Source organism: Procambarus clarkii, chromosome 22, assembly GCF_040958095.1.
Source record: "Procambarus clarkii isolate CNS0578487 chromosome 22, FALCON_Pclarkii_2.0, whole genome shotgun sequence".
Taxonomy (NCBI): Eukaryota; Metazoa; Arthropoda; class Malacostraca; order Decapoda; family Cambaridae; genus Procambarus; species Procambarus clarkii.
The window spans coordinates 31,898,430-31,915,392 of NC_091171.1; the positions used below are offsets into that span (position 1 = coordinate 31,898,430).

A 16,963-nucleotide genomic window follows, 5' to 3' on the forward strand; every position below is an offset into this window, starting at 1 on the left:
CAGTCATTATTTCCTTCACCTTTAGGTGTTCTTTTACCAGCACAGCAACGCCACCGCCTTTCCTAATTTTTCTGTCCCGTCTCCAAATTGAGTAGCCCCTTGGGAATATGACCTCATTTAAAATTACATCTTCAAGTTTTGTCTCCGTGAGTGCAACAATGTCTGGTGTCTGCAGCTGTATTACATCACTTAACTCCAGTATCTTCGATCTCACTCCATCTATGTTGGTGTATGCAATCTTCAGGAACTTGTTCCCCCTCTCCTTATTCTTCACTCCCCCTCTCTCTATTGATTTTGTTGGTTTGCCTTTATGTACCACTTTACTGGTTTGCCTACCCCTATCACTTTGTAGAAAAAAGAATTTATTTCTTCTTCATTCCTGCTCTCATTTAAATGTTTTGCCTCGGCGAGGTTCAGTTTCAGCTTCTATCTTCTTTTGAAAGATCTCGTCTTAACGACCACCCTTTCCCATCCTCATCCCTTTGCAATTTTCTAGCATTCCTTAGTACTTCTTCCATCTGTTTGGCACCGTTTAGGGTGATCCTCAAAGGTCGATCTTTCCCTTTTACGTACCTGCCTATTCTCCTGTAGTCGCACACATTCTCTCTGTTTGTAAGACCTTCCACGAGGCCAACAATTTTATCTACTACTTTAGCTTCTTCTACAGCTCTTTCTGACCTAGATGTTATCGCCTTTTCTTTGCAGCCAAAAATGATCAGGGACTTACTCCGATCAACTGTGTTTTGCACCGACTTCGGGTTAGATGCCAATTCTTTCCTCACTTCTAGCCTAATGTTTGTTTTATCTTGGTTGCTGCAGTGTTTGACTTCCTTTACTGCTTCTTCTATTTTTTCCTTCTCCTTGGCCACTTGTGCATAAGTGAGTTGCATATCTTTCTTGCACTGTTCTATTCCCTGTGTAACTTCCTCCATCTGTGCTGACAAAAGCTGTTTCTCCTGTTGAATTTCCTTGCCTAACCTATTGTAGTCATTTATGTTTAAATTTACTTTAACTTCTTCCAAAGCTATTTTTAAGAGTTTATTTTCTTCTTCCATGGCTTTGCAATTTGTTTCCAATTGATTCTTATCCTTGCGCAAGTCTTTCACTAAACCCTCAAGACATAAAACTTTGCTATTCAAATGGTCATTACTTTCTTTCAATTTACTAATTATTTCTACATGAGAGTTCACTGTAGTATCTAAATTTACCAACTTGTTATGTAGACTACTAATATCAATGCTTTCTTCATTGAATCCCTCAAAATCAAGCTCTGTTTTGTTTTTCCCCTTGCCAGTGGCCATCTTGATTGTTCTTCTCTGCACTGTAAACACTAGGGCAACTTTTTCTCATCCGATTTTTCACTTCCCTTAGCACTTTCCTGTTATCTCACCTATTTTTCAAGAGCACTATACCTTTATGTTCTCTGGGACACCACTCACTACCATCAACCTGTACTACAATACTTAGGATTGTTGAAATATGCTGGAGCTCCTCTGCTGCAAGTGTTGACCCTAGGGGTGTCACCTTTTGTGTGTAATTACCTAAGTGTAATTACCTAAGTGTAGTTACAGGATGAGAGCTACGCTCGTGGTGTCCCGTCTTCCCAGCACTCTTTGTCATATAACGCTTTGAAACTACTGACGGTCTTGGCCTCCACCACCTTCTCACTTAACTTGTTCCAACCGTCTACCACTCTATTTGCGAAGGTGAATTTTCTTATATTTCTTCGGCATCTGTGTTTAGCTAGTTTAAATCTAGTGACCTCTTGTTCTTGAAAGTTCCAGGTCTCAGGAAGTCTTCCCTGTCGATTTTATTCAATTCCTGTTAACTATTTTGTACTGTAGTGATCATATCACCTCTTTTTCTTCTGTCTTCTAGTTTTGGCATATTTAATGCTTCTAACCTCTCCTCGTAGCTCTTGCCCTTCAGTTCTGGGAGCCACTTAGTAGCATGTCTTTGCACCTTTTCCAGTTTGTTGATGTGCTTCTTAAGATATGGGCACCACACAACAGCTGCATATTCTAGCTTTGGCCTAACAAAAGTCATGAACAATTTCTTTAGTATATCACCATCCATGTATTTAAATGCAATTCTGAAGTTAGAAAGCATAGCGTAGGCTCCTCGCACAACGTTCTTTTTTGACTTTGTGTTCTATATACATATATATAATATATATATATATATATATATATATATATATATATTATATATATTACATATATATATATATATATATATATATATATATATATATTATATATATTACATATATATGTATATATATATATATATATATAATATATATATATATGTATATATATATATATATATTATATATATATATGTCGTACCTAATAGCCAGAACGCACTTCTCAGCCTACTATTCAAGGCCCGATTTGCCTAATAAGCCAAGTTTTCATGAATTAATGTTTTTTCGTCTACCTAACCTACCTAACCTAACCTAACCTAGCTTTTTTTGGCTACCTAACCTAACCTTACCTATAAATATAGGTTAGGTTAGGTTAGGTAGGGTTGGTTAGGTTCGGTCATATATCTACGTTAATTTTAACTCCAATAAAAAAAAATTGACCTCATACATAGAGAAAAGGGTTGCTTTATCATTTCATAAGAAAAAAATTATAGTAAATATATTAATTCAGGAAAACTTAGCTTATTAGGCAAATCGGGCCTTGAATAGTAGGCTGAGAAGTGAGTTCTGGCTACTAGGTACGACATATATATATATATATATATATATATATATATATATATATATATATTATATATATATATATATATATATATATATATATATATATATTATATATATATATATATATGTAATATATATAATATATATATATATATATATATATATATATATATATATATTATATATATATATATATATAGAACACAAAGTCAAAAAAGAACGTTGTGCGAGGAGCCTACGCTATGCTTTCTAACTTCAGAATTGCATTTAAATACATGGATGGTGATATACTAAAGAAATTGTTCGTGACTTTTGTTTGAAAAATTTTTCGATGAAGAAATAGCAAATATATTTGAAATTGGGAAGAAGTTAAAATACCCAAAATCGATCTTGGATCTTGCGTTTGGTCAAGCAAAAAGGACTTTCTACAAACAGACTACTAAGTCGAAACCAGAACTGAAAAATTCGTTGGTATTACCATATTCTGAGGGTCTAGTAAATCTTGCCCCAGCCCTGAAGAACCTTAATATTAAACTAGTGTTCAAAAATGATAATACAGTTAAGTCCATGTTAATTAAGAACTCGCCCTCGTCTGTAGCAGGTTGTGTGTATTCCATCCCTTGTAATGAGTGTGCATGTGTTTACATCGGCCAGACAGGTAAATCTCTTTCCTCGCGTTTAAAACAGCATTCATACGCTATTCGTACAGCCCAGCAATCCAGTGCATTGTATTTACATTCCAGTTTATGTAATCATTCTATCGACTTCACAGGGGCAAAATGTATTGTTAAAAGTAAGGATTTTGTTGAACGAAACGTGATCGAGTCTGCTCTGATCAAACATTGTAACAACAGCCTTAATGTGAGCCCTGGTATGTACAAGTTGGATCCCTATTTAAGCCTCAATATAGCACGTCAAAACAATATAGCAATCATTTAAACACGTATGGCACTTGGAGATATTAATAGGAGCTGCCTTGTATGGGCCAATAGGCCTTCTGCAGTTACCTTCTTTCTTATAATTCCTTTCCTCCACTTATTTTTGGTGGTCAGGTGATCTGCCCAGGCGGATATAAAGGTCTGATCAGCAATCTTATCTTCATTCTACTTTGCTCTGATGAAGGCGAATTAGCCGAAAACGCGTTAAGCATTTTCTATTTTTCATATGTGGTTATTCTGCATATAGATATATATATATATATATTATATAGATATATATATATATATATATATATATACATATATATATATATATATATATATATATATATATATATATATATATGTAATATATATGTAATATATATGTAATATATATGTAATATATATATATATATATATATATATATATATATATATATATATATATATATATATATATATATATATATATATATATATATATATACAGTGGTACCTCGCATAACGAATTTAATCCGTTCCATGTTCGTCATGTGAAACGGACGTCATACAAAACGAGTGTCCCATGTAACCAGTGTGATGCACTGTGTTTATTGTGAAATATCCCCAGTGTGCATGACATCAAATGTTCCCCAAAATATAATTTTTCTTTGTAAAATGATAAATTACCATCCCTGAACATGTCTATGTAAAAATAATTACCAAATTCCACTTACTTTGGCTGTGAGGGCGTGGACAAGGTGCGCTGTGACGTCATCAGGGGCTGGTCGCCCGTGTGTGAAGCTCCCAGACACGGTCGCGCAGGCCATTCAAGCACCGCGTGTTGCCTCAAATATATTTTCAAATATTTTTTTCTATGCATTTCCAATGCGGTTTTATTTGTTTCTTTTATCGTATATGATGCATATTTGTGACCTTTACAATATGTATACAGTAGAATGTTCATAATTTTCCATGAAACTGTGATACATGTGTCAGTAATGTGTCCACAATAAATGTTTATTGTCACAATATTACGTGGTAAAAATTCACTAATATTACAATATGTACAGTTTCACATACTATTTACACAGTAACACACTGTATTACACACTCAGTACTTTGGAGGTGCATAATAGTCAACGAAGTAGTCCATGGTACACAGCGCGACTTTGCTCTCCTTGCACCAGCTACAGATAGATTTTTGTTTCCTGTTTCATCGTTCTGTGTGCTTGCAAATAACGCACTCGCGTGTATCCTTGGCTTTAGTACTTGTAGGTGGTATGTAGCCAAGCTTGTAAAGCATAAAGTAGTATTGAAACGATTATAGGAAAAGCTCACTTTGTAAGGTAGTCTTGAAAAGATCGCTTTGTAAGGTCCCACACAGGAAGAGATTCAGCTAGCCTCAAAGAGTGTCCATCAGTCAGGAAGAGATTCAGCTAGCCTCAAAGAGTGTCCATCAGTCAGGAAAAGATTCAGGTATTCTTGAAAATATCAATGAACACCACCACCATGGAAGCCGCTAACACTGTTCATCTATGCTACTTGTATCAGATGCATCATCACTGAACGCAGAAAACGATTCACCTATGTATCATCTATATACATTAGAGATGGCAAGGGTGGGGCTCAGAGCTACACCTGGATACGCTCGCTGTATCATCCTCATAGGTGCTGTATCACTGGCATCCGACCGTTGTGTTAAGCCCTTATTGCGCCTAGCTTCACCAATGTTATGACCCTTATGTTCTTCAAACAATAGGGTCTGAATTGCACCCACTGAGCACAGTCTTTCAACACCGTGTGGGACAGGTGTTTGAGAGCCAGAGGCGCGTGTGCCACAAATGGTTGCTCACGCAGTACTAACCCAGCCAGCAGCCCTTGTCTTTCATATTCGTTATAGCTAAAGGTTCGTTCAGTGTTTGTTGGGTAGGCTGCTCCATTATGACAATCTTTCTTTGTTTCAAATGTGTTCCATTTGTTTTGTATTTGTCACTTACGTCTCAATAATGGAGCAGCCTACCCGACAAACACTGAACGAACCTTTATGACATTTGTCCAATTTTCAAATTGTTTCAACAGTTCTTTTATTTTTCGTTTTTTTTTTTTTAAGAAACATGGAGCAGCCGACCTGTAGACCACCGAACGAACCTTTTTGACATTTGTACTGGTTTTCAAAATTCTTCATTTTTTTTATTATTTATGTTTTTTGTATGTAAGAAACATGGAGCAGCCTACCTGCCGACCACTGAACGAACCTTTTGCTATAAGACAAATGAAAAATAAATATTGAACACATTTGAAGAAAGGAAAATGTCATAATGGTTTATTCAGTGTATGTAAGGTAGGCTTCTCCATTATTGAGACGTAAATGACAAATAAAAAACAAATGGAACACATTTGAAACAAAGAAAGATTGTTATAATGGAGCAGCCTACCTGCCGAACACCGAACGAACTTTTTTGGCATTTGTTGTATATCAGACATTTCATTTCTTTTTTCCTACAAAAACAGTCAATGCTTTGCAACATCTCAGCAGTCACCCTTTTATATCCCAGCATCATTAGCATCTTTAAACAAGAACAACATAATTTATGTGCATCGTCGGAGGCGTCTAAGAATGTGCATGAAGCAGCGCGACCCCACCATGTGGTGTTGACGTTACTCAAACCAGCGTTCGTCATACGAGACGATTTGACAGCGATCGGGCCGTTCGTTACCCAAAATATTCGTCTTTTGGGGCAATCGTTATGCGAGGTACCACTGTATGTATAATATATATATTACACCAAGGACCTCCCTATTGATACAGGACCATATAGATACTTTACTCTTCTACCAACAACCTCTCTATTGATACACAGTTCCTCTACCTAGGATCCCCCTCTACTGACACATTACTATGCTATCTACAACCCCTCTACTTACACTTTACTATTCTACCTAGGACTCCTCCCTCTACACACAAATTAAAAAGGTTCGGTAACTATTTTCTAGATCCCCCTGGAGAAAAGTAAAGTTTCACAGTAAAAGGTTTAATCAAGCTCCTCACCCAAAGATAATCCTTAATATTCAACCAGAAATCTTGTTGCATCACATTATATTTAAATCATAAATCATACAATTTCTATAATTATCAAGTAAAGAATTATTTTCCCATTTTGTACGGTAGAAACATTTGGCAAGTCAACACACCTGATCCTGAAGATCCGAGATGGTTTGTTCCAGCTCAGCAACCTGTACGGCCAACTTGTCTTTGGCACGAGCAACATCACCAAGTTCAGTCTTCTTAGTTTCCATGTCTTTCTGCAGTTTCTGTAGTTCATGTTTGTCGTGTGCTGAGAGGTCACGCATTCTGTGCAATGGAGTGTGTCAATATCATTATAATGTGCTGTAATTATATTACAGCAATTTGTACAGGTAATGGGGAGAGTAACCTAAAGGTTGACACTGTATAAAACATGATTTTGTACAGAAGTGCTTTTTATGGGGGACTGGATTGAATTAAAATTAAAAATTTTCTTATCTTTTGGATTCAAAATAAAGCAACATCTTTAATACACCAAAGAAAATTATGGATTAGGTAATGCTAAGACAGGCATGGCATGTCTTAAAATTTGTATTAATGATGAAAGCAACTCTCCCTTACAGTGCCAGGTATGAGATATATAGATAGAAGATTATATGTAATGTATTATAAAATATTACACCCAAATCATTTTCAATGGATAAAAGCTTAAACTAGATAATAAATTCTGAAAATATAACCATGCACATCACTCAAACAAATGAATTAGGCACTGTTGGGTGTGACAAGCAACTAGATAGATGACTGTATGGACAGCCTTAGCCATGGCAAGGAGGACCTCAATAAGCTTGGTCCAGTACCAGTTTAGTATACTAGAAAAGGTACAAGTAAATTAACCTTTGGACAATGGTTATCATCGTAAGTTGATTCACAGGGTATTGTGGTCAATGTCATACAACTATTTAAACAATTACGGTCTGGGTTTTACATGTATGACTAGAATATGGATATAATAGCTCTATGTTTTTGCAATGCAGTTTACCTAGACCTACGAACAAAATCCTGCTACCATTTCATGGTTACATGTATTGGGTAAATGTGGTTATCAAAATGAATGTTATTAGGTAAATACGATCAACATCATTTGACGATTTAAACCATTATTATCTGGGTTTCACATGTATGATGCAAATATGGATATAACAGCCCTCTGTCGATATAAATAAAGAGAAACAAGTGATAAACGACCAGTGAAACATCTGAGGGTAAAACAGGAAGCATCAGCAGAGTCAGACACCGGGTGTTTAAAGGTATTGGACACAGCCACCATGTAACTTTTCAGCAGGTCTCCACCCAGTGAAATTATAAATATTCACTTACTTTTGTGTTTTTCTTACATTTTGCATACAAATTAATAATTCTATAACGAAAAATAATTTTTTAGAATTTTTAATTAGTTTGCACACAGGCAGGTATGACCATAACCTCCTTAGCTGCTGTTCAAGGGTTAAGGAAGTAGATGTACAATTGTAATCTTAGTCTAGCCTAACAGTAACCTTAATCATTTGATAGTTACATCAAATGATTAAGGTTACTGCTTACGAACAGTTCTCTGTGCTATATTAACACTTCTTCTCCATGTCTGCCAATCATCTCTACCTTTCATTCATTCTCCTACTGTCAAATTCCTTTGCATACATTCTCTTTACCACTCATCAACATCCATTCAGTGTGACTCAACCATCTTAGTAACATTCTCCCCAATCTTATAATATACAAACTTTTTACCTCCACATCTTTCCCTGACAATGTCATTCCTTATTTGAACTATACTCGTACAACCATGCTTGTAACTAACTCGCTTTTTCATTGTCATGCCACACTAATAATGCCTGAACATATATAATAGCACAATTCCAGTATGCAACCTTGTAGTCACATCTCTTCCTAACCAGGGGATTAATGGACCACCCCTTTCCTTACCAGAATTATTGTACTGTACTCTCAAGTTCCCTTGCACAAATACTCTTTTGCCTTTTCTTTGAACAGTAAAAATCCTATTTTATTACTACAGTATTTTAATCCTATAAAATTAATTTTATTGATATAACATCAATCACACAATAATTTTAACATTTATATCCTCGTAGTTCATGCAAATCATTTCAAAATAGTATAGTATTGGACAAAAATACCAGTGTAACTGAAGATACCAATACTCAATGTTTCACAGTATTTCTACCTTCTCAGGAGTAACAACTGGGAAATGACATTAACAGGCAGTACTGTATATTTACAATATTATTTTAATAATAAACCACAATGTTTGTGTAGCATTGCAGTTTCTTATCACTTGGATACCATTTTCTTTATAAGTGCATACATAGTGTTACTAACTTGACAAGAGTATCCCGCAGACGTGTGTTCTGCTGCTCCAGCTGCTTGACCTGTAGGGAGGAGACCCCAGAGTCACCCGAAACAGTGCTTCCACTCATTTCTGCTTGCAGGATCTCTAAATCAAGTCTGAAATATAGCAATGGAAACACTATAATAAATAAGTTCATTGGTCCATCCCCCAATGCAGAATTTGTTCTTATGAACGAGTTTTTTTGAAAATTTTTAAACTTTTATAATGTGGCTGTGGTGAGCTGAGAAAGGGTAATTTGTCACTAGGTCATCCTAACAAACAAACCAGCATTGAATGTATTAATAAGCCTCTTTCTAGTGGATCTCTTGGCATCTTCTCAAGCAACACACTTGTATACCTGCCAAACCTTCATTACCACACAAGACTCTAATGATTCACAAGTACCTACCAGAGACCTATACCTGTGATCTAGGATCACCATAGTAACTAATAGAAAAACCACCAGAAAGCACACCAAGAGAGACAACTTTATTTATAGTGTGGTGTGGTTTGGTCAACACAAACAATTATTACCTGGCCCAAACTACTGCTTTGTACTGCTAGCTCACCACTAGATGTACATATTTGGGAACTAACCTTCATCCACCTTCCATGTGCAATACATTATATATATTACGTGATACCAATCTCATCTCCTACCCAAGGAGTACATTTTGAGTGCTTTGAAACAGCCCAAGTAATTAAGGTATCTGTCTCTACATGCAGTACATGTTCTCTGTATTCCTTCTATTTTTAAAACTCTCTATTTCGTTGAAAGAGAAGGTAAGTTCTGAGCAGTATTCAAGGCAGGAAACAAATGATTTTAAAAGAAAAATAAGTGGTGGCAAATTTTGAATTTGAAGGTCCTCATAAACCACTTTATAATTTTTGCTTTGTTATGCTTACAAAGTATTGGGTCATCTGACTATTATTCGTAGATGCTTTGTATGTCATTTTTTTGTTTTTTACACAGGTGGATCAGGAACATATCACTGCTGACTCTTATTAACAGGCTGAGAGCTTTCCCTTCCCATAGATCATGGTAAGCCTTACCCACTGGTTTCCCTGGAATATAACTTGTCAGTCATTTAACCCTTGTGTTGCTAAGGGCTATTTGGCCATTGTCACCGACAGGCGCATACCAAAAAAATAAAAAATAAAAATCTTGTAAACCTGTTAATTTGTGTTCCCTGATCACGAAAAAAATAATAAAAAAATCATAAGCGACATATTTTGCCCGCTATAGGGCGGGGAAGTCTGGCAAAAAAAACAGCGTTGAATGTAATAAAATGCCATTTTCTGGGTGAGCCCCAGAGGCTACCTGGAGCTTATCGGGCTAATGTATGTTATATTACACCGGGACATTAGCTATGGAGTTCAGACCTACCAGGGATCAGCGCCAGAACCTGGTCCCTTCGGAGAGGTTTCGGGAGCAATGGCCCTGGAAAACCCCGTTGTGGTTAGGGGTTTTCCTTATCTGCCATCGACCGGGGTTAGGCATCCAGAAAGGTAGGCATAACAAAACAAACCCCACATGGTAAAAACTAAAACAAAACCGAACAGAGAGGTAGAGAACTCCCTACAATCCCAAGGAAACAAGCAAAGAAGCAATTATCACAATTTACTTCCCCGCCGGTTGTCTGCGCAGCCCTCCCCTCCCTGGATCTCACTGCACCGGCTGCCTTCAGTTTGGAAACTAGACTTCAACCAACGCGAAAAAACGGCCAACCGGTGGGAGGGAGGGTTGCCAAGGAGCCTCTGGAGCTCACCCAGAAAATGGTGTTTCATTACATTCAACGTTGGTTTTCTGTGGGGAGCCCCTACGGCTCCCTGGAGCTACATACCCAAAGAGAAGAAAAATAGGGACTTACCCGGGAGGCGGCAGCCACAAACTCCTCAGCGCTAAGTCGAGACAACTGGCTGCAACCTGCAACCCAAAGCAACACAAGAACGCTGAGGAGCAGGAAAGTTCGCCTAATAACGGGCAGCCAGGACCCTGTTCGACTTCCAAAATCCATGTGCCCGAATATGAGTCCAAAAATGTTACCAAATACGGCAGCCAAAGCTGCAAATTTCCGAATGTCGTGGGCGTGAGGATAGACCACAGGCTTAACACTTTGAGGTTCCACAGACTGATTATCTCGTCACTCATTTTTCTACTGAATGTGTTCCAACGACGCAATACTGAGTCACTCATTAAAATATTTTTTAAAAATTTAAATTTTATCAGATCAATCTGGTAGTGGTTTTAAAATAAGCGCCTTTAGATTGCACACAATTTGATACCAAAATCAAAGATATAACATGAAACTTGATGTCCAAACACTTGAAATATTATAAATAGGCCTATGGTCCGAATATTAAAATAATTGTTAAAATTCTATTTATTGTCCTATTATCTTGGGACTAGTTTTAAAATGCGCGCCGTTTTATTGCGAACACTTTGATATCAAAATGAAAGATGTAACACAAATATTTATGTCAGAACACTGGAAAGATATAAATAAATTTGTGATGATGAGCATCCAGAATTAAAATATTTGTTAAAAATCCAGTTATTGCTCTATTATTCTGGGACTAGTTTTAAAATACTCGCCTTTTTATTGCGAACAATTTGATACCAAAACGAGCGACGTAGCACGAAATTTGATGTTATCAAATTGAACGAGTTGAACATTAGGTTGCAAAGTACAAAATGGTGCTCGTTCATGGGTAACTTTAGGCTTTTCTGCGGGGAGGCACTCCAGCCTTTTGTACATTTTATTCATACACATCTGTAGGGAATTTAATTGCGAACACAATGATACCAAAATGAGCGACAGTAGCACGAGAATTAAGGTAAAAAAATGGAACGAGAATGCACATGTTACTGATTTTGTGCGTTTTTGCCGACTTTACGCTTTGCTGTTGGGAGTCACGCTAGGCTTTTGGACATTATATTTATACACACCTGTAGAGAATTTAATTGCAAACACAATGATACCAGAACGAGCGACGTAGCGCGAGAATTAAGGTGAAAAAACTGGAACGAGTATACACATTTGAGTGTCACCGCGCGCTTACCCGCACGGAGGGGCCACGATCCCCCTGTCAACCGCGAGTTTCCACGGAGCGCGAAAGTGTTAATTAATAACCCTGTGGACAACCTGGGAGACCCGAGCCCTGGAACAGGGAACGGGAAATCGGATCAACCCAAAGCACATCCCCAGCCACCCCAGCTGAGGCACGCAGCTAATGGCGAAGAGCCACAATTGGACACAACACATGATGCACCCCCGGCTGAACCAACCAAACATCAATGACCCAAGGACCCCTCCAGAAAGCAGCCGTCTTTTTCTTCGGCAGAAAAGATGGAGAAGGCTGGAAACGTAAAAACCTACCCCCAGGACCAAAAGAACAGAAACCCCTGTGCCAAAGGAGAGCATGAAGCTCCCCTACCCGACCCCCAGAGGCCAATGCCAACAAAAACAAAGCCTTAGAAAAACAATCTTCAACTGAAGGGGCCACCACAAACCGAGGAGAGGTTTGTGGTGGCCAAACCTTCTCGTTTACTATCTAGCTCCTCCTTTGACCATTTATATATATTATAAACAACAGAGGTCCCAGGACAGAGCCTTAAGGCACTCCACTTACAGCATTATCCCACTCTGACTTAACCCCATTTATACTAACTCTGTTTCCTTTGGAATAGCCATGCCCTAATCCAACTTAATATTGCACCCCCAATACTATAAGCCTCTATCTTTTTAATCAGTTTTTCATGTGGCTCAGTATTAAAAGTTTTGTTAAAGTCAAGGTACACATCATCACAATCCTTACCACTATCAACTGCCTCAACTATGCTGGAATAAAAAGATAGCAAATTTGTTAAACATGAACGGCCATTTGTAAAACTATGTTTGCGACAAATTTATTAATTTATGTTTCTCAAGATGAAGACAAATTGTATTTGCCTTTATCGATTCAAGTAATTTTCCCACAACAGACGTTAGGCTAATTGGCCGATAGTTTGACGAAAGTGATCTATCTCCTTTCTTAAAAATTGGTACCACATTAGCAACCTTCCATGACTTTGGCACTCTGCCTGACTCTATTGATTTATTAAGTATGGTAGACAGTACAGTCGTCTGCGTTCTCTTTCTAGAGTGGTCCCCTTTCTCACCCTCCTCACAGGCACAGTGCTTCAAGCAGACCTTGTAAACTTCAGCTGTCAGTTGAGCTATTCCCTGTCGAGGCGGAGTTACCTGTACCTCTTCCCTCTGGTCCGGTTGTTGCTCCAGATCCTGGCTCGGTTAGAAACTTACCAAGGAAGAGTAGTCCTGTTGGATCCTTGGTGGCTGGGCCAGCTTTGGTTTTAGGTGCTTCTTGCTCGATGTCTGAACCCGAGGGGTCTTCCCGCTGCTCCGCCTCTTTCAGCAGATCGGTCCGGTCCGTTACGTGGCTGGTTCGATCTTCTCCTCCACTCTTTGCATCTGGTCTTTTTAACGCGGGTGTATCACCACTTTTATGGTGATCAGGTGACTTAGTTGATGGTGTCCCACCTGCGAGTTTCGTCTAGACGGCAGTATGAATTTTCCTGGCGGTCCATTTCAGATATTTTGGTCTCTTCGTAGGTTGTCTTCGATTTCTGATCGGGTTGTTTTGTCCTTTCTCTTAGTTGTTTCAGGACTGTCATCTTGTGCCAAATACTGTCGTCTCATTTCGTGCGGCGCTGGCGGAGTTGCTGCAGCTTGCTTTCGAGGTGGATGTCACTTCTGCTCCGTTCCGCAAGCTTTCTCGGGCGTTGTTTCACTTCCGGCCTTCTCATGCGCTGCCTGAGCCATCCTGGTCATTGGACCGGGTGCTCTCTTTCTCTCTTCTCCTCGGTTTGTGGTGGCCCCCTTGGTTCAGGACTGTTTTTCTAAGGATCTTTTCTTTTGGGCATTAGCCTCTGGGAGTCGGATCGGGGAGCTTCATGCTGTCCTCCGGCGCAGGGGTTTCTGTTGTTTCGCTCCTGGTGGTCGTTTCGTTCGTTTCCAGCCTTCTCCTCCTTTTATGGTGAAGAATCGGTCTGCTGGTTTCCGATGGGGTCCTTGGGTTGTTGATGTTTGGTTGGTTCGGCCGGGGGTGCATCATGTTTTGTGTCCAGTTGAGGCTCTTCGTCGCTATCTGCGCATCACGGCCTCTGAGGCAGGGGACACGCTTTGGTTGGACCTGGTTTCCCTTCTTTCCTGTTCCAAGGCGCGGTTCTCCCAGGTCGTCCGCAGGATTATTTGGTCCAACCAGCCTGCAGTCTATCCCCCATGCCCACGACGCTCGTAAGTTCACGTTTTTGGCTGCTGTTTTTGGGAATATGTCCTGGGCTGACATTCGGGCACGGGGCTTTTGGAGGTCCAACAGGTTCCTGGCTGCACGGTATCTCGTTAATGTTCCTGGCCCTTCTCGGGCATGTGTAGCCTTGGGTCGCAGGTTGCAGCCATTTGTCTCGACTTGGAGTTGAGGAGTGGGTGACGACCGCCTCCCAGGTTAGTCCCTCTTTTTCTTGTCTTTGGTTAGTTAGCTCCGGGGAGCCGGAGGGGCTCTCCGCAATAAACCAGCGTCGTTGAATGTAATGAAACGCCATTTTCTGCGTGAGACCCGGAGGCTCCCCGGCATCCCTCCCTCCCTCCGGTCAGCGGTTTCGCGTTTTTGATACTCAGCCTCTGAACTGAGGAGAGTTGCCGGAGTGGAGGTCTGGGGTCCCCCCATCCACCTCCCGGGGAGGGGGGGGGGTTGCGCAGACGGATGCATTACGTTTGTGGTGATGTCATACTTGTTTTCTTGGTTTTGATTGGGGAGTTCTGTTGTTAGTTCGACTTTCTGGTTGCAATTTATTTGATCAGCAGTAGTTTGTTTTGGAATTCCTACCTTTCAGGGTGCCTGACCTGGTAGATGGCAGGCAAAGACTGCTTCCAATTACAAGAGGGTGTCTTTAGGCCATTGCTCCTCATGCCTCTCTTGAGAGGGGCCAGGTTCTGGCTCTGATCCACGGTAGGCCTAAAACTCCTTCGATTGACTGCTGCCACGGTCTAATATATACACATCAGCCCTGTATAGCTCCGGGGAGCCTCCATGTCTCACCCAGAAAATGACGTTTCATTACATTCAATGCTGTTTTTTTCATTTATATAAAGTATATCCTAAATATGTCCTCTAAATCATTATAATTATTATAATTATCCATATATTTTGTTTTTTGGGGGGTTATTTTTTCTTGACTTCATTTCAACACATATTAACCTACAACTTTCATATATTCGAGTACGAATGTCAAACAATGTTTATTAAAACATACAATTTAATTAATGAATTAAAACTACCTTTATTCAGTGTTGATAACTTCAACCTCAATTATCTCTGAAACTAGAGTTTCAACTTTGAGTGGCTTCTAAAACTCCATTTTTTGACCAATTCTCACTAATCTGATATATTGTGTGCTCAGCTGTCTGTTCTACAATCCCTTCAGAATGGATTTTTCATAAACTTTATACATTTGGAGTCATAATTTTTTTTTATCTAAATTTGCCGCATATTTCAAATACCCTACTGACAATTTTTTTTACAGTATACTGTACTGAAAACTTATATTTTAATTTGATGAAAATGAAGATCATATGCTATTCTGAGAGAATAATAACATTAAATGAACAATTGGTGATAGTTCATATTTTTTATTCTGAATAAAAAATTTGAAGTTTTCAACATTCAATTTTAAAATTAATTTTGATTCTCCTGTTTTTCAAGTTACGCTGTGATCATCTAAACAAAGTTGGAGCATTTGCCTAGATGATTATGCAAAAAAAATTGGAAGGTGTTTAACCAAGTTTTAAAAACTTATGTTAAATTATTTTATGTAAAATCATATATGTATGTATTGTGTGGTCTAAGGGTTAAAGAGCAACCAACTGTACTGTTCAGAAAACTGCTTTTAATCTGCATTCACAGTTATATTTTATAAATTTTCATTATTTTATATACTGGACAATTAGGAAACAAGACAAAATGTGAGTAAATATGTGAATAAAACATGATGTAGGGTAAAATATTTGACAACGCAAAGCACTGTAAAAAATATTCTATTACCAATGCAGGGTTTGTTAAATGTAAACAGATTCTAAACAACTCTTTTTATATTAATAAAAAATAACAAGTAAAATTAACATCTAAGCAATGAAAGTTATGCATCAAGAAATACTTACGTCAGTTCTTCCACCTTTTCTCTTGCTTGATCTAGTTCCAGTTGCAAAGTTTCTGCCTTCTCCTCTGCCATTTCCTTATCGAGTGTCAACATTTCCACAGTTTCAGTTAGCTCCTGAGTATCCTCTGTGTGGCGGTCTTTGGCTTCTATGGCCTCTCGTGCTTCAATCTTGGCCTTCTGGAGCTCACGTTGTAGCTGGTTCTGAAGGCAAACATCTAACTTGAAAAAAAAGCTGTTTTCCTTATAAATATAAGGCTCAACATAAGAAGCTGCCCAACAGCATGGAGCTGATAAACTTCTAACATACTTATCAAGCAGAACTATCAATTCTTTATCAATCTATTTGTTCAACCTAAGTAATTTTCTCATCCTATTTGAGTTAAAAGCCATCTCATGTCCTGCTAACAACATTTACTATCTATACTAATCTGCAAATATGTAAGCAGTGCTCAAATATTCTAGCTATTATGTGTGAGGTAAGGCACTACATTTTTGGGGGTTATCAGAATTTTATTTTACCAGGTAACTTAAGAGAGGCTACTGGGTGAAGAAAAAAATGATCGTTGAATGTAATGAGATGCCATTTTCTGGACGAAGCCCAAGAGGCTCCCTGAAGCCATCCAAACTGTTAAGTGCTATATTAGTTTGCGGTCATCAGTCACAAGGGGTTCTGTGCCTACTGGGAGCCAGAGCCAGAACC

The 16,963-nt window shown here is 38.6% G+C and overlaps 1 protein-coding gene across 15 annotated transcripts in view; it reads right to left on the reverse strand.

Annotated features, from left to right (window-relative positions):
- DCTN1-p150 (dynactin subunit 1) overlaps positions 1–16,963 on the reverse strand; it is a 398,222-nt gene that overhangs the window by 119,696 nt on the left and 261,563 nt on the right. For all 15 annotated transcript variants that reach the window (XM_069328813.1, XM_069328823.1, XM_069328818.1 and 12 more), the window contains 3 exons: positions 16,265–16,464; positions 9,038–9,163; positions 6,808–6,967 (listed from right to left, as the gene is read on the reverse strand). In XM_069328813.1, coding sequence (XP_069184914.1) covers positions 6,808–6,967; positions 9,038–9,163; positions 16,265–16,464 — 486 coding nt within the window. The remainder of the gene's footprint in view (positions 1–6,807; positions 6,968–9,037; positions 9,164–16,264; positions 16,465–16,963) is intronic.